The sequence below is a fragment of the Bos taurus genome, chromosome 29, assembly GCF_002263795.3.
Source record: "Bos taurus isolate L1 Dominette 01449 registration number 42190680 breed Hereford chromosome 29, ARS-UCD2.0, whole genome shotgun sequence".
Taxonomy (NCBI): domain Eukaryota; kingdom Metazoa; phylum Chordata; class Mammalia; order Artiodactyla; family Bovidae; genus Bos; species Bos taurus.
This window is the reverse complement of record NC_037356.1, coordinates 22,601,068-22,627,085: the sequence shown is the minus strand read 5'-3', so window position 1 is coordinate 22,627,085 and position 26,018 is coordinate 22,601,068. Positions and strand designations below refer to the sequence as shown.

Genomic DNA, 26,018 nt, shown 5'->3' with positions numbered 1-26,018 from the left:
AAATTAAACATATGTTTAGGGGGCATATCCTGGACTAGGTTAGAACTCAGGTTTCCGAGGTCTAATTTAGTATTCTTTCTCCATACATCTCTCGTCCTACCTGTAGCTGCACACCTAAGAATAATCATGAAGAAGTACAATTTATTTAGCAAATTTGAATGTCAATTAAGAGGTAAATAAAGGCATTCAAAATTTTATATTAGTTGCTTACTAACTAAAAGATACCATTTGGGAAGATATGGAAACAGAGTTATTTTCTTACTGACTATTTTGATACAAATGTTTTCCTTTTCACTAGCATACTGATCTTTATGTTCCAGAATGAAGATTGTGGGGTTGATCAAAATAAAATACCGGAAATTTTATTAAAAAAATTTTTTTTAACTTATTTTAATTTATGTTTATTTTTTGACCATGTTAAACACTTATCTGATTCCCAAGTTGAAAACCATAGATCAAATAAGGTTAAGTGGAGCCTAAAGCATATGCTATTTTGGCGTCACTTTTTAAGAAGAATAATAGGACAATAATTTACTTTAAAACCCTTACAAAAATGTTTGACCGTGAGAACAAGCACATTGCTAGAATTCTTCCTAAATGCTTGAAGGGACTGATGTAAGAGGCACTGAAACTTTGACTTCATTATTTGCTGGTAAATCCATCTCTGTTTGAAACTATGAATCAAAGCATTTCAAGGAAAAGTTTCTTCTTTCTTTTCTCCTCTCAAGTCTTCTGTAGTGAGCATTTTTAGTTAGTCCTTCCAGTGCATCGTGCATCCTTTACTTTTCTGTGTGTCCGTGTCTAAGTACATATGTGTATTTACATTTCCCCTGCTTCTTACACTAAAGATAGCATACTCTATGTATTGCTCTGTTCCTTGGTTTTCACTTAAAAACATCCTGGAGTTACCTCTGTATTGTGTATCGATTTCACTCTCATTTGCTAGTGTGTGACATAGTATTCAATTGTGTGGGTTTAGGATAATGTATTCATCCAGTCTTTTATTGATGGACCTTTGGGTTGTTTTTAATCTTGGAAATCTTTTCTTTTTTTTAGTCTTTAACCCTTGGGAATCAGGCTTATAATATTTTGGCCAAGTGTATCTTTCTAAATAGTATTTAACCATCAAAAATAAAGGCATATGTAATTTTACCATATATTACCAAATTTCCTTCTGTTTTGCATTTCTAAGAAATATACAAGTGCTCTCTTTCTCCAGAGCCTTACTAACAGTGTTTACTGAGTTTAGATGTTTGCCTGTCTGTTAGAGAGATATAGATAGTGGAGCTTTTTCATTTACTACTGTATCCTAGGATAATTTAAACTTTCATACCTCTCAATATGAGTGAGACACTTATCTTTTTTCTACATTTATGGTCATGTTCATTTATTTTGCTGGATCATCTGTTATATATCTTGTCTATTTTTCTGTTAAGCTGTTAGGTTTTCTTTTTTTTTTTCTCCTTGATTATTTTGTGGGAACCGTTTACATATTTATTATCACCCCCTTGCCCATGAGGGAAATTGAGAGGGGACATTCTCGTTTCCCTGATGAATGATAATGTTACACATCTTTTCATGGGCTTATTGACCAATCATACATCTTCTGTTAACTGTATGTTCAAATCTTTTCTGTATTTTAGAAACTGGATTATCTTTTACTGGCTTTTAAAAAGTTTGAAGGCAAGACCTTTGTCAATTTTGTGTATTCCAAACATCTTCTCCCAATCTATGACTTTCCCCTTTTTTTTTTTAACTTAACACTGTTTTTTAAAAAAAAACAAATTTTCAAAATGTCAAAGTTCAGATTCTCATTCTTTTTTTTTTTTTAAATGAACCATGCTTTTGGTGCTCTAAAAAATATTTGTCTGTACCAAAGTAGAGGAGATTTTCTCAGATTTTCTACAATTTTATATTTTTAACTCTTACCTTTGGTCTGGGGTTCATTTTGAGTTCACTTTTGTAGATGATTTGTGGTGAGAATTAAATTTATTTGCTTTTTACTATGCATATGTAGCACGTGCTATCATTTCCTCATAGAACCTTTGTGGAAACTGACCATGTAGGTGTGAGTTTATTTCTAACTCTGCTTTGCCCCATCATATGTCTGTTCTTCTGACAGTATTACACTGTCCTGATTACTCTCAGTTCAGTTCAGTTCAGTTCAGTCACTCAGTCGTATCCGATTCTTTGCAACACCATGAACCGCAGCACGCCAGGACCCTTGTCCAATACTAACTTCTGGAGTTTACCCAAACCCATGTCCATTGAGTGTGTGATGCCGTCCAACCATCTCATCTTCTGTCATCTGCTTCTCCTCCTGCCCTCAATCTTTCCCAGCATCACGGTCTTTTCAAATGAGTCAGCTCTTCGCATCAGGTGGCCAAAGAATTGGAGCTTCAGCTTCAACATTAGTCCTTCCAATGAACACCCAGGACTGACCTCCTTTAGGATGGATTGGTTGGATCTCCTTGCAGTCCAAGGGAGGCTCAAGAGTCTTCTCTAACACCATAGTTCAGAAGCATCAATTCTTTGGTGCTAAGCCAACATCCACTGGATCATGGAAAAAGCAAGAGAGTTCCAGAAAAGCATCTATTTCTGCTTTATTGACTACCAAAGCCTTTGACTGTGTGGATCACAATAAGTTGTGGAAAATTCTTCAAGAGATGGGAATACTAGACCACCTGACCTGCCTCTTGAGAAACCTATATGCAGGTCAGGAAGCAACAGTTAGAACTGGACATGGAATAACAGACTGGTTCCAAATAGGAAAAGGAGTACGTCAAGGCTGTATATTGTCACCCTGTTTATTTAACTTGTATGCAGAGTACATCATGAGAAACGCTGGGCTGGAGGAAGCACAAGCTGGAATCAAGATTGCCGGGAGAAATCTCAATAACCTCAGATATGCAGATGACACCACCCTTATGGCAGAAAGAGAAGAGGAACTCAAAAGCCTCTTGATGAAAGTGAAAGAGGAGAGTGAAAAAGTTGGCTTAAAGCTCAACATTCAGAAAACGAAGATCATGGCATCCGGTCCCACCACTTCATGGGAAATAGATGGGGAAACAGTGGAAACAGTGTCCGACTTTATTTTTTTTGGCTCCAAAATCACTGCAGATGGTGACTGCAGCCATGAAATTAAAAGATGCTTACTCCTTGGAAGGAAAGTTACGACCAACCTAGATAGCATATTCAAAAGCAGAGACATTACTTTGCCAACAAAGGTCCATCTAGTCAAGGCTGTGGTTTTTCCAATGGTCGTGTATGGATATGAAAGTTGGACTGTGAAGAAAGCTGAGTGCCGAAGAACTGATGCTTTTGAACTGTGGTGTTGGAGAAGAGTCTTGAAAGTCCCTTGGACTGCAAGGAGATCCAACTGGTCCATTCTAAAGGAGATCAGCCCTGGGTGTTCTTTGGAAGGACTGATGCTAAAGCTGAAACTCCAATACTTTGGCCACCTCATGCGAAGAATTGACTCATTGGAAAAGAATCTGATGCTGGGAGGGATTGGGGGCAGGAGGAGAAGGGGACGACAGAGGATGAGATGGCTGGATGGCATCACCGACTCGATGGACAAGAGTTTGAGTGAACTCCGGGAGTCGGTGATGGACAGGGAGGCCTGGCGTGCTGCAATTCATGGGGTCGCAAAGAGTCGGACACGACTGAGCAACTGAACTGAACTGAACTGAAGCTTTCTTTATAGTCCAGCTCTCACATGTATACATGACTACTGGAAAAACCATAGCCTTGGCTAGAAGAACCTTTGTTGACAAAATAATGTCTCTGCTTTCACTTTGTAGTAAACGTATGAAAATCAGATTATTTCCAATTTATTCTTCTTTATCAAAATTGTTTGGCTACTCTAAAATCTACATTTTTCATATAAATTTTACAATCAGCTTGACAAGTCTAAAAAAATTATTTTTGGTGTTTTGATTGGTATTGCCTAGAATCTATAGATTAATTTCAGGAGAATTTACATCTTAACAATATTGACCCTTTTCAAAAATACATGAACATAAAATATATCTCCGTTTTGATATGTTTTAGTATATATCAGCAGTATTTTCATTTTTAATGTGCAAGTATTATACATATATGTTAAATCTGCCCATAGATGCTTCATATTTTTGATCCTCATGTAAATATATATATTTTTTCATTTCCAATTGGACATTACTCTTTCTCTCTCTCTCTTATCTCTATCTTTGATTTTAAAAATATACAGATTTAAAGCACCTGGCATAACAATTCAAAAGTTAGGCCTTAAGGTGTTCAAGTTATGTGTAATGAAAGAAAGATGTTATTGCCGACTCCTGTGTAGCACCAGTAATAAAAGTTTTCAACGCTATTTATAGAGAAGAGGCTCTGACATATCTTTTTACAAATAAATTAGATTAAATTTAATGAATTGAAAAGACACATACAAGTTGTGCTTATGGTAAGTTTATAATAATATGAGAACTAAATATCATGGTAATATTATTAAAAAGGCAAGAAAAATGTGTGGATTACATGTAGCCATTTATTATATTAAAAAATTCAGTGCTTAGATAAAACTAGAAGTAAATACGCCAAATGGTTACAAAGTACAAGGAAATAGGAATGATTTTAAAAATACATTTTTAGTAGGTTTAGTGTTACTATTTTGTAATGAAAAGTGAACATATTCGGCACATGATGGCAATGTATAATAAAGTTATTAATTCTAAATTTTTAGTCTATGGAATGTTAGTTGTATCATTTTGTAATCAAGTCCTTTGGTGATCTTCATTTAATATATTTAAAATTAATTTTTAGAAATGTTAAGTCAGTACTTTTTCAGGACCAGCTGTTGATACTGAGCTCACTGATTTTTATATTGTGAGGATATCGTGTATTGGAAAGGCTGCAAAGTAACTTGACATTAGATGTATTTATCACAGAAGGCTTTTTACCAGTCATTTAGGTAAATTTTTATACCTTGCATACTCAACATTCTTAATGTGGTGGTACTAGTTAAACCATGACTCCAGGGCCAACTTATTATCCAGGCATGGGAGCCACAAAATACTTTTTGGAGCCCGTGGAAATGTTTTAATTTTAATATATTTTAAAATCAGTAAAAAAAAGTATAATCATATTATTATTTTTTATTAAAAATTTTAATAGAAAAGGGACCCGTGAAAGTCATAATATGGTCCTATGTGGCTTCTTAGAGTATGAGTGTTTCATTTCCCTTAACAATTTTGTGATGACTTCTGGTAAAACATCTGAGAAAAGCAGTAACTTGTGCATCTCATGAAAGATGCCAAGAAAATTAAAGTGCTAAGTTGAAATATTTCAGCCCAACACAAAATAATATGCTTTATACAGTGACCAACATCCATCATGTATCTGTCTTTTTTTTTTAAATAATGGCAGTATTAAGTCATCTATACATAGTAGGTTGTTCAGTTTACAGAGCTGAGACTTTCCCAGCTTAGTCACCAGTTGCTGGGTCTCTTTAGCATTTTCCAGAAAGACAACAGTTTAAACAAAACTTTGTATGGCAAGAACTGAAATTCTTTATTGATAATTTAATTAGATAATTTATAATTTCATTTTACTGTGAAATATAGTACTTGCCTTTTTGTGCCATAGGTTGTTTTCCTTCCAAATATCATTGATTATCCCAGATGTTTTGTAGTGAATTGCTTTGGTATTCTAAAGATAATGGTAACCGAAGATTGAAGACAACTCAGCATTTAAGTAATTAAGTTACTTTTTCCCCCCAGTATTCTGATAGTGAAATATTTTAATTGTAATGAAAGATCGTTAATCTTTTAGATCTGATTAAAGCTTGGAACCTCTTTCTAAAAAAAAGGCAATTACACACACACTTATATGGTAATGGTAATTTCAGTATTTTTTTTCAGTAATGAAATATTTTACATTATTGGGTGAGCTTTTCATACCATACGTGGTCCCAGAATAACTGTAATAATTTTGCTTTCTTTGCCTGATGTATATAGGCATACATAACAGAATTTCTACTACATCTATTCTACTTTACATTTCCATTCTCATGTTTTCCTTCATTATTTTTTCTGTTCTTTCTTTCTTAATCCAGGCCCACAAATGTATATTATTTAAAGTTACTGTAAAAGGATTTAGGGAAATTTACTCCAAAGTCCCCTATTTTTCTTTCATTTATTGTCTTCTTCCTATTTTTGTTCTTCTTTTCTTCTTACTGTCTTCTCCCACCTTCCAAATCTCAAGTATTACACACACACATGCATATTCACTTGAGCGATCATACTGGGGTTTGTTTGTTTGCATGTCTGTTTTGGGGGAACTCTTCTTTAATTCTGGGCAGGATTTGCTAACATTCTATTGATTGCTTCACAGTCTGCCAAGCGATTCAATTTGTTCCTGAGGCGGCGTCTTCTGGTAACCAGCGTGGAGTGATAACTGCCTGTGCTTTGGATGGCTACGTTGCTAGCCTGAGTCATTTTTGTTGTAATGAATGCTATTAATTTGAGGGTGTTTGTCATTGGTTCCTATTCCCCAGACAACTGAGATTTTAGAATGGTGATTCATAATCTTTTTGGGGTCTGATTTAAGCTTTGGAACCTCTTCCTTAAAAAATTGTAATTGCAAACACACAAATACGCGCACTTGCACTTACACACTTTCAATTTACATACAGTTTCAGAAGTTTATGAATTCCCATGAAGAATTCTGAGGTTTATGAACCTCAGAATAACTACCTCATTCAATAGCCACACAGATGTTTGCCTCACTATAAACAGGCATTTCCAAGAACAAATACAAATACAATCAAATATAAATAAAAAGATACACACACTGCAAAAAACAATGATCTTAATGTCATGTTTTCTGCAAAAGAATGAGATGTTTTCATAGTTTTCAGTTACGTGTAACAAAATTATCATGTTTTTTTGCCCCAGTTGACTTCAGCCAGTTTCTGTGAACAGTGCTAAGGACGTCTGCTGCTGCTGCTAAGTCACTTCAGTCATGTCCAACTCTGTGTGACCCCATAGACGGCAGCCCGCCAGGCTCCCCCGTCCCTGGGATTCTCCAGGCAAGAACACTGGAGTGGGTTGCCATTTCCTTCTCCAGTGCCTGAAAATGAAAAGTGAAAGTGAAGCCGCTCAGTCATGTCCAACTCTTCGCGACCCCATGGACTGCATCCCACCAGGCTCCTCCATCCGTGGGATTCTCCTCATAGTGTTTACAGGGCTACCAGTGATTTCTCTGTATTTAAAAAAACTTTTACAGTGTATAGTTAGGGAATGACATAATGATAGAAATGTGGGTTTTTCTAGGTAGCCTTTGGTTTTTGAGAGAAGGGAATTACATATGCTCATGGACAGAGGAGCCTGGCAGACTACAGCCCATGGGGTTGCAAAGAGTTGGACACAACTGAGCAACTAAGCACAGCACATTTCGACTGAACGTTCAGGAAATAATTGGATTAAATAGTCTAGCTGCTTTGTTTGTTCCCTAATGGAAAAAAACTCTGAGTGTGATTTTTGTTGATTTCTATATGCACATCTTCTGTCACCAGAACTTCTCTTTGTGGACCTAAATTTAGCTGTTCAAATATGAATTCTTACCAATGTATGTCATAAAAAAAAAAAAAAACTCTACCAGACAAAATATGACTGACCCAGACTTAGAGCAAAAAGATTATTATTTTTCCCTCTAATTTTTTGCTTTGATTGCATTTAATCTAATTAGTATTATTTTCCCTTCCCCAGTTTGGGAACTTCATAAAATATGCTAATCCTGTGACAACTTACAAGAGCTCAAATAATTTTTCATTTTGTTCACTTTTATTTAGTGATTTATAATCAAGATCTATAACATGACAGTTTGAATTTTTCATTTGTTTTTTTTTTTTTTACTTTTATGAGAAGAGAGATGACTATGTATCCTTTGGGGTGCAAAAAACTGAGACATAACATTTAAATAACTAAATCTTGATATGTAATCTCTACACTCCTTGAGTATTTTTTGTTTCTCCATTCTTTTTTCACTCATTTCCTCCTGTGCATTGGGAGCTAGTTCTTTCTGAGACATACCAGTTATGCATTCATATAACTAAAATACAGTTATTCTGTTCATAAACCACAGATCAAACATGAGATTTTTTTCTTATTCTTACTTGACTGATCTATATCCAGTCCTTTTTATGGGTGATTTGCCTGGCCTGACTTGAATGAAAAACAGCATAGAATACCATAAAAGAAACTCATACACTGAAATAAATACAGTTATGAAAATTAAACACCCAGTTCCCCATTCACTAGTTAGCTCAAGCAGTTGGAAAGTTGTCTATATTATGAATTTGCATCACAGGGTTAGAGAGATCACTGATATGCACTGTATCATCTATTTACATCATTCTAAGTATTATATGTGGACTGTTCCAAATATTAACTATTACATATTACATGTAAACTTCCAAGAGGACCAAATCAGTCAAACTTAAAATCTCTTCTTTTTGAAGCTCTGATGTTTTTGTAGTTTTGAAAGGGGAGGAATTAATGAACTATACATGTGATGGGTGAATTTGCAAGTTTGATCATTTTACTGAGAGAATTGATAACACAGATTTAAACAATGGATTGATTTTGGCTCACTTAAATAATTGATGTTGAAAAGGAGATTTGTGTGCAAGTGTATTTGAATTGAAGCCAGATAGCAAGCTAACTTGCTTTCTAATTTTCAGCTGCATCTTGATTTTATTTTAACCCTTCAAAAAGTTAATTAAAAAGTAGCAATTTTATGAAAACATAGCATGAACATTAATTATGTTTTTGTTCTTGCAGTGTTCTTGCACTAATTCATGAATTAGTCTGTAATTAATTATACCCCTAAAATAGTATGTGACCATGAATTATTTGTTGGACTAATTGATATTTTGCTTAATGAAGTAACAAGTCTCTCTCTGAATATGCTTTTGGGATCAATGTATACATGTATTCATTTTGTATTTTGGTATAATTGTAACATTTTTATTATAGTGCATGTAGTCAATATGGTTCGTTTCATCTTGAGTCTTCATTGTTTAATATGTAACTTCTTTATGAATGTGACTTTCTAAAATAAGCATGATCTTCCATTGATGAAAGCTCTGTCTTCATCTGTCATTTTCTGAAAATGAAATTAGATGGTGACCAAATTTTAATTTCTTTCATTTTTTTTTTTTGCCATCTGAAAATAAAACTGTAACTTAAAGCTGTGCCATTCATGTCTCCTGCAGTTTAAAAAAGATGAACAAAGCAAAGATTCTATCTTCTTCAGAGATGGGATTAGGAAAATTGATTTTGTGCTTTCCTATGTTGATGACATAAAGAAAGAAGCAGAATTAAAGGCGGTAAGTACTTACGAGAGATAGAGATGGGAATAATAAAAAGAAGCACATTCCATAATTTGATAGGGATGTTTCCACTGAAATTATTTTGTAAAAGTTAGCAGCCCCAGAGTATTTCTGGAAGCAGAAACTGAGTGGAAAGACTACAAAATATGCAACCCAAAAATGCATATGTAATTTCAATTTTTTTTTTAACATTTTGGACAGTGGCTTCTCTTTGTAGCTCACCTTTGTTCTTAAATGTGACCACCAGAATCTGAGGTGTATGTATGAATATAATATTTATCTTTTGTATTCAATTTCATTTCAGCTTTCAGTAATCCATTCTATCTGAAATAGCCTTGACATTATGTTCTTTCTGAACTTACATTATCACTTTCTAAACTTACATTATTTGTGGTTTTTTTCCACTTGTTTACTGTCTCCAACACCATAAAGTAAGTTCACAAAACCAAAGACTTTGTCTTTTTTGTTACTGTATACTCAAATGCCTAGAGGAGTAGTTGGAGAATAATGGATGCTTAATAAATATTGGTTGGTTGGTTTAGTCCCTAAGTTGTGTCCAACTCTTTTGCGACCCCATGGACTGCGTAGCCCACCGGGCTCCTCTGTCCATGGGATTTTCCAGACAAGAATGCTGGAGTGGGTTGCCATTTCCTTCTCCAGGGGATTTTCCTGACCCAGGGATTGAACCTGGGTCGCCTGCTTTGCAGGCAGATTCTTTGCTGATTGAGCCATTAAATATTTGAGGTGTCCTGCAGTCCATGGGCAGAGCAGGAAATGACACCCCACTCCAGTACTCTTGCCTGGAAAATCCCATTGTCAGAGGAGCCTGGTGGGCTGCAGTCCATGGGGTCGCAAAGAGTTGGACACGACTGAGCGGCTTCACTTTGAGTTTTCACTTTCGTGCATTGGAGAAGGAAATGGCAACCTACTCCAGTATTCTTGCCTGGAGAATCCCAGGGACGGGGGAGCCTGGTGGGCTGCTGTCTATGGGGTCACACAGAGTCAGACACGACTGAAGTGACTTAGCAGCAGCAGCAGCAGCAGTACATGGGGCCTCAAAGAGTTGGATATGACTTAGTGACTGAACAACAGCAATGGGTAAGCATATAAACACACATTTACTAACATGCTTAACATCAGAAATAAATGTCCCATAAAGTAAAAAACTAGAGATATTATGTAAGTTCCTGTACATATCCCTCCCTGTCCTTTTCTTCTACTCTTTCCCTGGAAACTCTTTCACTAGGGCACTAAAATTCATTCACTGTCACCACTTTCAGCTCTTGTCTGAATGTTCTTCAAGCCTAGCTCCTCTTGGGGATTTGATGCCTTCCCCAGCAGCCCTCTTAAGTGGTGCTGGTTTTTCCCCTGCAGACTGTTTTTCCGGAGATGGATGAATGCCTGCTCTCCTTGTATCTTGTTGATTCCAGTCCGTCCTCCCTTGCTTAGCCCTAAAACTCCTGAGCTTTAAATCTCATCAGAGTTATCACTACCCAGCATTGTTGCTGCCCTTATTCCATCCCTGATCTTCCAACAGGGAAGATTTTGTTAACAAAAAGTTTCTCAACAATTTTAGCTCCTGGTTCACTATTACTCTACACCCAAGCTCCTTTTTTAAGTATTTATAATCTCAGTGCATATATAGATGATTATTTTGGCATCCTGGCCTCTGTGTTCCTTGAACTCCCTTTTCCAGTTATCTTAGTCTCTAACTCAGCCTTTCATTCCCCTAGAACTTGCCATTACTAATGGCTACAACTCTTTACAATCTCATACCAAGTATCCACCTGTCTGACTAATACCCTTCTTCCTTCAACTCACCAGGACCAGATTAAATATAATTATGTTAATCTTCTTACTGCTGCTCCTTATCTTTATGCTCTTTTTTATGCTTGTTCAGTTTAAATCTCATATCAAATTATACTTTATGGCATATGCCATCGAACCCCTTGCTCCTCTCTCAGTCATACTTAACTTTGCAAAACAACTTCGTTAAACCCAGCTGTCTACCTACTACATGCTAGAACCATCAGAAAGAAAGAGATATATCTCACTTACTGACTTTATCTCGTGTTTGTGCCAATGGACCTCAACTAGGTCCTTAATGCTATCTGGCAGTCACACTTTACTTCTTTAAATTATTCGATTTCCCAATCTGCTGGATGACTGTTTTATAACCTTTTCTCTCTCTTATCTTGGATGTATCCTCCTTATTTTCAAGCTTGGCTGACCACTTTTCTAAGTCACTGAGAAAACTGAAGCAAGTAGAAGAGAAATTATTAATTTTCATTATCATGTCTGTCCCTCTACCAGTATCTTCATCTGTGTAATCTGCATTTCTTTCTGTTACCACAGATGAGCTGTCTGTCCTTCTGTCTAAAGCCAAGAACTCTGCTTGTGTCCTGAATCCATTTTTAGGGATCAGAAAGACTACCCCAGGTTTGCTGATTCAGTAAAAGACCTCACAGAACACAGCATGCAGCCACACTCAATGGCTATGATATATTGCAATGAAATAAGTAAAGCAAAATCAGCAAAAGGAAAAGAATGTATGGGACAAAATCCAGAGAAAATCAGATACAAGCTTGTAAGAGTTCTCGCCAGGTGGAGGGGACTCATGGGATGCACTTGATTTTTCTAGCGACAATGTGTGACATTGCACTGGAAGTGTTGACTGCTGCTGCTACTGCTGCTAAGTCACTTCAGTCATGTCCAACTCTGTGCCACCCCATGGACTGCAGCCTACTAGGCTTCTCCATCCATGGGATTCTCCAGGCAAGAACACCGGAGTGGGTTGCCATTTCCTTCTCCAATGCATGAAAGTGGAAAGTGAAAGTGAAGTTGCTCAGTCGTGTCTGACTCTTAGCGATCCCATGGACTGCAGCCTACCAGGCTCCTCCATCCATGGGATTTTCCGGGCAACAGTACTGGAGTGGGGTGCCATTGCCTTCTCCCGTTGACTGCTAGGGAAGCTCATTAATGATGCAGCGCTGTAGGATTTTACTTGTCACCTTCTGCTGAGCTCATACCGATATTTCATAGTCCTAAAGGGAAGCAGGTGTTCAGTATAAATGACATAGTTTTGTACAAACTATGTCATTTGTGACAAAACTGTGTACAAAACTGTGTCATAGGTGAAGTGAAGTCAGCCACTCTCAGTAGTTCTGAGAGTGGTGGGAACACTCCCCAAAACCAGTTTCCAAACACCAGAACCAACCTTGCAGGCAGGCTTCTCTAAGAATACGTTTTAAGCCTGTTATAGTATGCCTACTTAGGGATGTTGCTTTTATAATTCTTTCTCCCTTAAACTGCATTTTGTGTCATTCTTTACTGAATCATTTCTTTCAACAAGTGAATGTGCTGTTAATTGTTCCTTATTTAAAAAATAAAAATTAAAAAAGCAAGAACAAAAAACCTTCTCTTGATCCTAGTTTCCCTGCCAGCTACTGTCAATTTCTCGATTTTCTTTTGGCTCAGTTTTCTCTTAAACCCATTCCTATCAGGCCTTAACCTCACCCACTCTGCTTATCTTTATATAAATGAATCTAGTGTTCAAGTCTCAACCCTCATTTTGCTTGACCTGTTAGCAGCATCTGCCACCACTTAGCTTTCCTTTCTCTATGCTGCACATTCTTGACGTGGCTTCCAAGTCTCCAGATTCTTTCAGTTTTCTTCTTATTTCACTAGCCACCCCTTTTCAATCTTTTCTTCTGCCTGATCCCTTGTTAGCATAGTGCCGTAGGCTCTGTCCTTGATCCTCTTCTTGTCTCAATCTACATTGATTTCTTTGATGATACATCCAGTCTCACAGTTTTAAAATTTAAGACCATGTTGGTGCTAATTCTGTTTACTTTTCCACTTCATTCTTCTTTCCTATATGGCTGTTCTGTATCTCTACTCGGAAGTCTTACAGAATCTCAGACTCAACAGGTCTAAAATGAACTCCTGGACTTCTCCCCAAAGCCTGATTCATCTACAAGTCTTCCTCATCTACAGTTATTTATCATATATTCAGTAGTTACAAAGGACAGAATTTATAGTGTACTGTAAATGGTCCAGTTAAATCACTTTTTAATTTATATCCCTAGAAGGTAAATGTCATGGCAATTTGGCACCCATCATCATTTATTTTTAAAAAATGAATTATATGAAGAAATTCTTTTTTAACACTTCAAATTTTACATAATTTACTTTTTTCCACCTAAAATTTTCCTTCCACTTTTTTCTGTGTACTTTTTTCCTAATTTAAATGTGTTTTATATTTAAAGAGGCTTCTATCGTTTGTTCAGTCAAGTTTGCTATAACAAATGTGTATATACATTGAAGGGTTTTTATTTCTTTATCAGAACGGTCTAAGCCTTAAGCTTTTTCATTTGTTTTTTGAGGGTTTTTTTTTTTTTTAATACAGTTGTACAAGTGCATAATTGGTAAACCTTGAAATACTATAATATTTGACAAGTAATTATCAAACATCAAAAGTAAACTCATCCTAAATGCATCAGTTAACGAAATGAATGCAGGGGCTTTAAACAATATCTTCTTTTTCTTTTAATAATTTTGTTGATTTATTCATATGTGACTGTGCTTGGTCTTCATTGCTGCTGCACAGATTTTCCTCTAGCTGCGGCTCTCAGCAGCTGTTCACTCGTGTGGTTTTCAGGCTTCTCGTTGCGGTGGCTTCTCTTGTTGAGGAGCATGAGTGCCAGGGTGCTTGGACTTCAGTAGCTGCAGCACGTGGGCTTCAGTAGTTGCTACTCCCAGACTCGAGAGCACAGGCTCAGTAGCTGAGGCACACAAGCGCAGTTGCTCTGTGGCGTGCGGGATCCTCCGGGATTAGGTGCTGAACCCATGTCATCTGCCCTGGCAGGCAACTCCTCAGCACTGAGCCACCAGGGAAGCCCAACCAAATTTTCTTTATTTGTAGATGAATGAGAATTATTCCTAGAATGAGATGCTTCTCCTTCAAGTATATTCTTTTTTTCATGTTAGTATAAATTAGGCTTGTTCAGATAAATAAGTAGATTGGAATAGAAATGGTACTGCTTTAGCAGCTTTAATCTTTTTTGGGTGAACTCCTGAATTACAGCTGCAAATTACAAAGTGATTTGTCATAAAAGTAATATTTAATGGTCTATCACCTAACAATACTTAGCTCAGCTTTCAATTTTACTGAAGTCAGAGAACTGGTGTCTACATGTCTCACAAAACCATTTGTTACTGTAATGAGAGGAGGTATTCCCTTTTTTTGGAAGAAAAGCTATGAGCAACATAGACAGCATATTAAAAAGGAGAGACATTACTTTGCCGACAAAAGTCCATCTAGTCAAAGCTATGGTTTTTCCAGTAGTCATGTGTGGATGTGAGAGTTGGAGTATAAAGAAAGCTGAGCACCAAAGAGTTAATGCTATTGAACTGTGGTGTTAGAGAAGACTCTTGACAGTCCCTTGGACTGCAAGGAGATCAAACCAGTCAATCTTAAAGGAAATCAGTGCTAAAGCTGAATGCTAAAGCTGAAACTCCAATACTTTGGCCACTTGATGGAAATGTCTTTTCCACACATTGGAAAAGACCCTGATGCTGGGAAAGATGGAAGGCAGGATGAGATGGTTGGATGGCATCACTGACTCCATCGACATGAGTTTGAGTAAGCTCCAGGAGTTGGTTATGGACAGGGAAGCCTGGCGTGCTGCAGTTCATGGGGTTGCAAAAAGTTGGACATGACTGGGTGACTGAACTAAACTTACTCACTTTTTTAATACTGATAATGTACTTTGAATGTCCTTCTTGCCCTTTATTTTTTTGTTTTGTTTTGCTTTCCTGGAGGATTGCAGCCTACTTTTTCTTTTGGTAACATAGGAGAAGGGCAATTGTGAAAAAGTATCAGATAGGGGAGAATTGTTCATAAACATATTCTCACATGTTGTAAATGTTAGATGTTGGAGAAAAAGAGCACATTAAAATTATATTCCTTGTAAAGTTTGAAGATCTCTCAAGGTGGACATATCCACTTGAAGATATGTCCTGTGATATCCTAGTAAAACCTTTTAAAAATTCATTTACTATTTTTCATAGTTATGTTATAATTTTTTACATTTAAGTCACAGTTGCAATTTTTCACACTTGCATAAGGGTTAACTCATACTTGAATTATACTTAAATCACAGTTACAATTTTTCACACTTACAGTTAAAGCCAAAAGCATTTTGAACAGTTAATTATTGTTTTAAAGCTCACAAGTAATGATTATTTGCACTTAATTGAATTAAATTTAATTTTACTTTTTCTGAGTGAAACTATTCTTCATGATTAAAAAGTCATGATGATATTTTGCCTGAAAATTGCATTAAATATGTCATTTGTTTAAAATATCTGATATCTTTGTAGGATTGAGTCTTCCCAACTATAAATGTAATATATCTCTGTTTATCAAAATGTTTTATGTTAATTTAGTAAAGTTTTCTGTATTTTTTTTTCAGAGAGTAGTCCTGCATATTTCCTGGAGATTATTCCTAGATATATTGATTTTTATAGTTATAGTATGAATTATAATACAGGTGAAAAGCCATTCATGGCACTCAGATGGGGGTAATATATAGAATGCTTTTATGTACAACCAAGAAATGTCTGAAGGCCCAGTCATTGTGTAACAAGTCTGTTTATCACTGGGCAAATAAAAGTATTTTACAGAATTCTACTGATTTGTTTTTCCATAGGAAAGAAGAAGACAATTTGAACAAAATCTCAGAAAAACTGGTCTTGAGTTGGAAATTGAAGATAAAATGGTAAATGTAGTTATTAGTCTATACCAGAGTCTTGGTTTTTTAAGTTTTGTTTCCTTGTACTCTGACCTTTGACTGACTAGATTGTGTTTGGGAGCAAAATAAGTTTTTCTGCCTACAGACATTTACACTGGGGTTGATAGGGCCTGTGATATTTCAGGTAAATAACTAGGTCAGTGCTCTGAAATTGAGATGATGAGTAATGAGTGGAACACTTTAAAAATAGGCATGCATAGTTCTCATCAGGATCCAGAGAAAGGAAAGACATGGCTTTTGTTTCATATCTGTCTCATTTTGAAGGCGGCCTATAATCTAACACCTTAACTAGTTAACCTGGCTGTCTTGCAACACAAACTTTTAGTTAAGGCCTAGACATATTTTTCTGTTCATTAATATGACATTTTTTCCCCCTAACCTACCATTTACTTGTTGTATTGAATTTCTTTCCAAATTGCTTTTAAAGACCTATTTCAGATCCAACCCTGTCCATGAAACTCTAATACTCTAGTTCTAAATTAATATTCTCTACTTTGTATTTATTGCTGAATTTTTTTCTTACTAAACTCTAATAAATATGAATTATACCATGTATTCTATCTGTAACTTAACTATTCTCCTTTGTAATGAACTGTTGTTACCTAAAGTTCTTCTGGGTATAGGCAATACATTGAAACTGGGTAAGAAGAGCAAGTACACCTTATGCTTTGCGTGTATTTCTCATATACCCTAAGCACAGTTCTGAGCTAATAGCTAGTTGTTAAAAACTTAAGAGATTGTCCAGAATCGCATGTGTTTCTATGGATATCAGGCTAGTGTACATTGACCCTGAAATATATTTTCAAAAAGACTCTCACTTTGTTTTTCTATGTCTCTTTCTTTCTCACACACGTGCATGTGCGTGTATATACGTGTGTGTGTGTATGTGTGTGTGTGTTATTATTTTTAGCTGCCAAGTGGTATCTGACTCTTTTGCAACCCAGTGAACTGTAGCCCACCAGGCTCCTCTGTCCATGGGATTTCCCAGGCAAGAATACTGGAATAGGTTGCCATTTCCTTCTCCAGGGGATCTTCCCAACCCATGGATTGAACCTGTGCCCCTCCTGCATTGCAGGCAGATTCTTTACCACTGAGCCACCAGGAAAACCCACATATTATACATACATACATATATGTATATATATATATCTCACATATATATATGAGAAAGAAATGGCAATCCACTCCAGTATTCTTGCCTGGGAAATCCCGTCCCAGTCCATGGAGTTACAAAGAGCCAGATACAACTGAGCAACTAAACAAGAAGAAGGTATGTACCACTGTTTTAAGCATTACTCTTCTAGAAATTTTGCTGAAATTTTTCAAAAAATTGAAAATGCTGTTACATCTTTAATTTGGGGTTTTATAAAAATTTTCTTTCTTTAATCAATTTAGTAATCTTTCCACTATTTTGCCTCCATTTTATACAGAACTCCGAAGATGGAAGGACTTATTTTGTCAAGATCCATGCCCCTTGGGAGGTGTTAGTTACTTATGCCGAAGTGTTGGGAATCAAAATGCCTGTTAAGGAGAGTGATATTCCCTCAGCTGACAGACTCCCTTTTAGTTGTATGCTTGAGCCTCTGAAGCTCCCAAGGGATGTGAAGCATCCTACTCCGGATTATTTCACTGTCCAGTTCAGCAGACATCGGCAAGAGCTCTTCCTCATTAAAGATGAGTCAAGCTTCTTTCCATCCTCATCAAGAAACAGAATTGTAGGTAGAGAAGACCTTTGGGTCCATCTCTTCAATTGTGCTTTTATGTGTGTACATGTGCAATACTATGCCTTACAAGGTGTTTCTGGGTAAACTCTGATGTGTTCCATGATACTGGGCAGGTTTGAATATCCATCTTGGACCACTTAACCCTGTCAACCTCCCTACTTCTCAAATTGTTTAAAAGTGAATAGTTGACAGTGTGAATATAGCAAAGAGAGGCCTCATGCAATATTGGGGGAATCACTTAATTGAGACCTAGAGGACTTTGATGTTGTAAGATTTCTGTAAAATCATTAGGAGAAATATTGGTCATTCCAAATGGAAATGAAATGTTTTAATTTCTTTACATATGGTGTTGACTGTAAAAAAAGCACAACCTAAATATTGAGAATTATGTTTTTTTCAGGGACATTGTCATAGACTATAGCCTCTGAGGAACTGTTACAAAAAGGTCATGGAGAACCCAGGATAAAAAGAAATTTTTGCTAGGAAAAAAAACCCAAAAAACATGTAATGGAGCATTAAAAGATTACTGCTAATCACAAAACACAGATATCTCAAGTTAATAATTTTAGTGCTCTTCTGGGTATAGGAAGATTCTGGAGTCTGGGCTCGTTGAAATTATTCCTTTGATATACCTCTTAACTATGTAGGACCCTATCCTGCTTTTCTCTGTCCTGAATTGCCCATTGTGGGATGGCTGCAGTGGTTAATGGCTTGTTGGCAGGCAACATTCCTTGTATATTGAAATGGCAGGCATTATTTTATTTTGTCCACAATAGACAGCATTTGAGAAACATCAGAGCTTTTTCCTTTCATTTAAAACCATTTTCAGTCTTTTTTATAATAGTATTTCCTCTCCGGTTGTAGTCCTAGAATCTTTAAATTTCTCATTAAAAATCTCTCACTGTTTCTTTACCCCTGTTTGTTTTTGTTAAAAGAACAGTAATGCCCACCTCATAGGTTACCCTGAGAATTAAATGAGTTAAGGTGTGAATGACTTTGAGTAGTTTTGGGAATGCATGAGGGATTTGCTAAGTGTGAGATCCTATTATTATTGATCTGACTTTAGAGGAAAAAAATTCAGGTTCTTTGTTACTCTTTCCCCATGTATCTGTTACCTACTAATGAAATCACCAGGGTTCTAACAAAGACAAGAGTCTTCTTGAGATTACTTACTCTTTCCTTGAGGAATGAGCAACTTCATTCACTTAGATTCACCACTCCTAAGTGTCTAAGAAGGATTTTGAAATAATCATTCTTCTAGTCCCTAGATCTGGTTTTTGAAAAATTCACTGACAGGAATATTAAACAAAATGTAGTACCTAGAATTTAAATAAAAATGCAAATCAACAAACTAAAAGTTCTCTCCCTTGTCTTACCTGGATTAAAAAGCACCAGCAGCAGGAATAGCAGATCTAAGAGGCAACATTTAAGGGGATGTTGAGCACATGGCATGAAATCAGAAAGCCAGGTTTCAATTCACAAGTCTGCTTTATAAACAAGATAATCTGTCTTGAGCAGATTATGTCTTGAGCCTCACAATGTGTATTTCACAGATGACCCCTCTATTAGGCTTGGCTGCACTATTTGCCACATAATTTATTCTAAGTTCATCTACTAATTGAAGTGTTCATAATAATAAAGCTTCTCATATATCTATGTGAAGCAGGTAGCTACAACTTGGAACCAGATGCCTAGACTACACTCCCATATAGAGACAAGGAACCAGCGATGCTGCCTTCCTTGATGTTTTCATTTGAGAGAGATGGTTCCTAGAAAACTTAAGAAAAACACTCCTGAGTTAGAGAACTGGCAAGAAGTTTATTTAGCTTTTAAAAGGATTTGCATACATCTCTGAGAGAAGAGAAAAAGAATTTATAATTATAAGTCTCTGAAGGAAATGCTTTAAGATTTGGCACCAGGGAAATGTCTGTTCGTTTGTTCCTTCCTACATCCATCCATCCTTCTTTACTCTCTTTTTTCCTTCCTTCCTCTCTTTCTTACTATTTTGACATATACCAAATGCATGTATCCAAACTTGTATTCTTCTTAGTTATATTTGCAAGTATATGCTTACAACAGTGACACCTCAAATGTGCAAAATAGTTTTGAGTTTCCTTAAAATACTAGTATTGTTAATAATAACAAATATTTAAATCAGTGCAGTTCAGTTGCTCACTCATGTCTGACTCCTTGCAACCCCATGAATCGCAGCACGCCAGGCCTCCCTTTCCATCACCAACTCCCAGAGTTCACTCAAACGCATGTCCATCGAGTCAGTGAAGCCATCCAGCCATCTCATCCTCTGTCGTCCCCTTCTCCTCCTGTCCCCAATCCCTCCCAGCATCAGAGTCTTTTCCAATGAGTCAACTCTTCGCATGAGGTGGCCAAAGTATTGGAGTTTCAACTTTAGCATCAGTCCCTCCAAAGAAATCCCAGGATTGATCTCCTTTAGAATGGACTGATTGGATCTCCTTGCAGTCCAAGGGACTCTCAAGAGTCTTCTCCAACACCACAGTTCAAAAGCATCAATTCTTCAGCACTCAGCTTTCTTCACAGTCCAACTTTCACATCCATACATGACCACTGGAAAAACCATAGCCTTGATTAGATGGACCTTTGTTGGCAAAGTAATATCTCTGCTTTTGAATATGCTATCTAGGTTGGTCATAACTTTCCTTCCAAGGAGTAAGCGTCTTTTAAATTCCTGTCTGCAATCACCATCTGCAGTGATTTCGGAGCCCAGGAAAATAAAGTCTGACACTGTTTCCACTGTTTCCCCATCTATCTGCCATGAAATGATGGGACCACATGCCATGATCTTAGTTTTCTGAATGTTGAGCTTTAAGCCAACATTTTGTCTCTCCTCTTTCACTTTCATCAAGAGGCTTTTTAGTTCCTCTTCACTTTCTGGCATAAGGGTGGTGTCATAGGCATATCTGAGGTTACTGATATTTCTCCCAGCAATCTTGATTCCAGCTTGTGTTTCTTCGAGCCCAGTGTTTCTCATGATGTACTCTGCATATAAGTTAAATAAGCAGGCTGACAATATACAGCCTTGATGTACTCCTTTTCCTATTTGGAACCAGTCTGTTGTTCCATGTCCAGTTCTAACTGTTGCTTCCTGACCTGCATATAGGTTTCTTAAGAGGCCGGTCAGGTGGTCTGGTATTCCCATCTCTTTCAGAATTTCCCACAGTTTATTGTGATCCACACAGTCAAAGGCTTTGGCATAGTCAATAAAGCAGAAATAGATGTTTTTCTGGAGCTCTCTTGCTTTTTCGATGATCCAGTGGATGTTGGCAATTTGATCTCTGGTTCCTCTGCCTTTTCTAAACCAGCTTGAACAACTGGAAGGTCACAGTTCACGTATTGCTGAAGCCTGGCTTGGAGAATTTTGAGCATTACTTTACTAGCGTGTGAGATGAGTGCAATTGTGCGGTAGTTTGAGCATTCTTTGGCATTGCCTTTCTTTAGGATTGGAATGAAAACTGACCTTTTCCAGTCCTGTGGCCACTGCTGAGTTTTCCAAATTTGCTGGCATATTGAGTGCGGCACTTTCACAGCATCATCTTCCAGGATTTGAAATAGCTCAGCTGGAATTCCATCACCTCCACTAGCTTTGTTCTTGTTCGTAGTGATGCTTTCTAAGGCCCACTTGACTTCACATTCCAGGATGTCTGGCTCTAGGTGTGTGATCACACCATCGTGATTATCTTGGTCATGAAGATGTTTTTTGAACAGTTCTTCTGTGCATTCTTGCCACCTCTTCATAATATCTTCTTCTTCTGTTAGGTCCGTACCATTTCTGTCCTTTATCGAGCCCATCTTTGCATGAAATGTTCCCTTGGTATCTCTGATTTTCTTGAAGACATCTCTAGCCTGTCCCATTCTGTTGTTTTCCTCTATTTCTTTGCATTGATTGCTAAGAAAGGCTTTCTTATCTCTCCTTGCTATTCTTTGAAACTATGCATTCAGATGCTTATATCTTTCCTTTTCTCCTTGGCTTTTCGCTTGTCTTCTTTTCACAGCTATTTGTAAGGCCTCCCTCGATGGCCATTTTTCTTTTTTGCATTTCTTTTCCATGGGGATGGTCTTGATCCCTATCTCCTGTACAATGTCACGAACCTCAGCCATAGTTCATCAGGCACTCTATCTATCAGATCTAGTCTGATATTTAAATAGCACTAATATTTAAATAGCACTTACTATATCCTAGACACTGTTTTTTGTACAACATAGTGATTCAGTAGTTTTGCTGGTTATATTCCATTTAAATGATAAAATACTGGTTATATTCCCTGTGCTCTATAATATATCCATGTATCCTATTTATTTTGCATATAATAGTTTGTATCTCCTATTTCTTCTCCTTATCTCACACCTCCCACATCCTTCTCCCTTCTGATGACCACTAGTTTGTTCTCTCTGAATGTTTCTCTTTTGTTATATTTATTCATTTCATTTTATTTTTTTTAGATTCTACATATCATATTCTACATATTTGTCTTTCTCTGACTTATTTCACTTAGCGTATTACCCTTCAGGTTCATCAGTGTTATAGCGGATGGCAAAATTGAATTCTTTATTGTGGCTGAGATCTATACTCTCAGATCTATACTTACCCTTACAGTTTTCCCTTTTGTTATTACTTTATGATAATAAAGTTTAAACACAGGCCTTCCACACTCCTCTTCTGTTTCATAAATTGTTACCTGAACTATTTATCCTCATCAATCCCGTGAAACAAAGTACTTGCCAGGTGAATTAACCAAACTTCAATTGGACTTCTTTCTTCCCCTAAAGTCCCTAAACTTTGATGTACCCATAACCTGAGCCAACGTTGGCATGTAGACTAGCCCTTCCTTAACACAAAGAAAGACACTTCGTGAACCTGGCTTACTTCTCCAGGTTCCCATATCTCTCTTGCAGTAGTCTGCCTCATCCTCTCCCTATAATCCTTCAAAGTCTTTCCTAAGTCTAAATTTGTTTTTATTTGACAATGTCATGCTGTATTTATTAACATAGCTTTATTATAAGTCTTAATATCTGGAAGAATAAAGTATTGCACTCTGTTAGCTCCCCAATATGGAGTTCTTTTTGGTGAATCTTTCCTTGGGAAATAATCCAAAGTATGTAAAATAGCTAATATTTATCACATTATTTATAAAATTAAAACTACCTCACATAAATTATCATTTATTTACCAGACATAAGTATTAAACAGCCCTTAAGATGAATAACCAGATTAGATAAAGATTCAAGATTGTAATCAGCAATTCCTTCGATAATAAAATGTTTAAAAGGTGAGGAGAAGAGAAATAGATCTATACAGTGCAAAAAAGCCCAAAATCAGAAAAGCTGATTGTTCAAGTTCAAAAGTTCAAAAAACTTTTGAAAAGTTTCTGAAAGACAAAAAACAGATGAGATTGAATTGACAAATATACAAGAACACAGCCCAAGGAAAATATAGAGTTTTATAAAGGATAAGACTGATAAAAATATATAAATGATCCCATAGTAGTTATATAGAGAGGTATGATCTTCTTGAGTTAATAAATTCATCATCTTATGTTAATATTAGGAAAAGGCCCTGTATAAAACATCAGAGTAATGAATTAGAAAGCATTCAAGACAACTTGGCCAAGTGTCAATTCTACTCCCTATTACCCTAACTCAACTGTTAGGAGCAGTGATATTAGACTCCAACTTAAAACCCCAATTATAGTATCAATTCTGGTACAAAGTACTCCCAGAGGAGCTTGGGACGTGAGAAGAAAAAATAAGTTATAAGCCATTCTCCCTCTCCCTGAGGGAATAAGGAGCTCTCATACCCAGGAGGTGAAGTACCTGTAACTACACAATCCTACCTTCTGCATCTTCCCCCAAACAGCAAGGGGAAGATTCCTTCCATTACCAGAGCCTGTATCTGCATTGAGAAAAAGTGTGTGTGTGTGTGTGTGTGTGTTTAGTCGCTCAGTCATGTCTGACTCTTGCAACCCGATGGACTGTAGCCTACCAGGCTCCTTTGTCCGTGGGGATTCTCCAGGCAAGAATACTAGAGTGGGCTGCCATGCCCTTCTCCTGAGAAAAAGTAGACATTGTTAAACGGTGATTTTGAAAAATGTGGAAAGCATAAGTTTCTGAAAGGTGTATCTATGCTTACCTCATAGGTTTATTATATTCTCTCACGGTGTCCTTTTGGCATGGAAGACGGGAAGAAAAGGTTTGGCATTGAAAGACTGCTAAATTCTCACACTTACTCATCTGCCTTTCCACTCCATGATGTAAGTATATGCTTGGTTTAGAAATACTGAGCCTGTTTTTGCTTTCCCGCATTCAGAGACTTACTTGTTGGGAGACAGAATCTTCCATTTGTTTCCTCTTTCATGACAGGTTGCTTAATCTCACTTATGTTGGGGAAAATCCCTTGCATTCCCTAGGTCCAAGCCGAGAACTATGCTGAAACACATAGTTAAAACCTCTCTACATTGAGGTTTCAATGGAAATTTATTAAAACATCTTTACATTTGCACGAGTTTTCTTTAGAACCCATATTGAAAATGGAAGTTATATTATTAGTAAAAGAATATTTTAGAACATAGCTTTTGAAAATTTGTATTCAGATTCATCAAATCTTTTCTTACTTGTAAAGTTTTGAAGTTGTAAAGGACTTAAATTGTATGCATTCTTGTATTCATGCATCAAATATACAATTGGTTTTAGTTATATGTAAAAAATTCCATGGACAGAGGAGTCTGGTGGGCTACAGTTCATGGAGTTGCAAAGAGACAGACATGACTGAGCAACAGAGCATGCATCTTTGCAGAGCATTCCGTTAGGTATTATTGGAACACGCCATGAATCCAGGCTCACAGGCTAGGAATTTCTGGGAAGTAAAGCATTAATACAAATGTAAAACAAGCTAAAGACTTCAGTCCATAGGAAAGATTTAAATAACTGAGATTGTGCAGAAGGATTCCTTGGGCCTGGCAGATCATGTTGAGTTCAATAAAGAAGTGACATTTATATCATGCATCCATTCAACCAAACTTACAGCTTGACTTGTCAACCAAGACAGCCTAGTTTCTGGGGCTATCTGAGAGAAATCTTTCCTTTTGGATATTTAGTGTTTAAATTTCATCACCTGTTATCAGCAGGCATTATTTGGCTAAATTCATGTGAACTACTTAGGATCATTTCCTGGAGCTTTGCTTTCCTTTGTTCTTGTTTAACTCTTCCACACTTATAAAGGCTTTTTGATGATGATCTCTTTTTGAGAAACACATACCTTTAGAATATAGAAGAATTAGGTATTTCTGTTTAAATAAGGGGCATCTGAATCATTGCCCATGTTTTTGAAAATTATGTTGCTCTCATGGTTTCCAAAAGCCCAACAGGCAACCTCTCTCTTTTCAGCTATCCTGTCAATATTTATTCAAGTGTTAGCTGTTGACTCTAAGTCTGTTTAACATTGGTTAGTTGATTATCTTTCCTGTGTTAGCTACAAGGGTATAGAGGAATTCTCCACAATGAGTGGCAATTCGCAATACAAGTATCAATTGAGGTAAATTTAACTTGTGTTAGAGAAACTCCCCCCATGCCCCCCCCCCCCACACACACACACACACTTTTTTTTTTCCACTGGGCCCAAGAACTTCTAGGGGATTATGTATTTCAAACAATGCCAAGACATTTGATCAAGTAGAGAGATCTATAGCAGTTTAATAAACACTTTGCAATGCAGTCTTTGTATGTCTTTCTCCACCAATGGGTTCATTCTTTTTTTTTTGAAGATTTTAAAAAATCTTTTCAGTTCCTAGCAAGCAGAAAAACCAGAGTTTCATTGACTTTCATCTTTTAAAAAAATATTATCTATATTTATTTGTGGTTGCGCTGGGTCATTCTTGCTGCAAACAGGCTTTCTCTGGTTGTGGCAAGCGGGGGCTACCCTTGGCTAGCTACCCTTTGTTGCGGTGTGCAGGCTTCTCATTGCGGTAGCTTCTCTTGTTTCAGAGCAGAGGCTCGAGGCGCCCAGGCTGCAGTAGCTGCAACACGTGGGGTCAGTAGCTGCAGAGTGCGGGCTCTTGGGCACGCAGGCTTCAGTAG

General features: G+C 36.9%; 1 protein-coding gene across 5 annotated transcripts in view; it reads left to right on the top strand.

Annotated features, from left to right (window-relative positions):
- The window catches only part of ANO5 (anoctamin 5), an 86,767-nt gene that overhangs the window by 14,943 nt on the left and 45,806 nt on the right, over positions 1 to 26,018 (top strand). For 3 of the 5 annotated variants that reach the window (XM_024986961.2, XM_024986960.2, NM_001168406.1), the window contains 5 exons: positions 6,373 to 6,414; positions 9,257 to 9,370; positions 16,087 to 16,155; positions 17,619 to 17,903; positions 24,083 to 24,196. In XM_024986961.2, the coding sequence (XP_024842729.1) occupies positions 6,373 to 6,414; positions 9,257 to 9,370; positions 16,087 to 16,155; positions 17,619 to 17,903; positions 24,083 to 24,196 (624 nt within the window). The remainder of the gene's footprint in view (positions 1 to 6,372; positions 6,415 to 9,256; positions 9,371 to 16,086; positions 16,156 to 17,618; positions 17,904 to 24,082; positions 24,197 to 26,018) is intronic. The other 2 variants (XM_024986963.2, XM_024986962.2) reach the window with 1 other exon arrangement.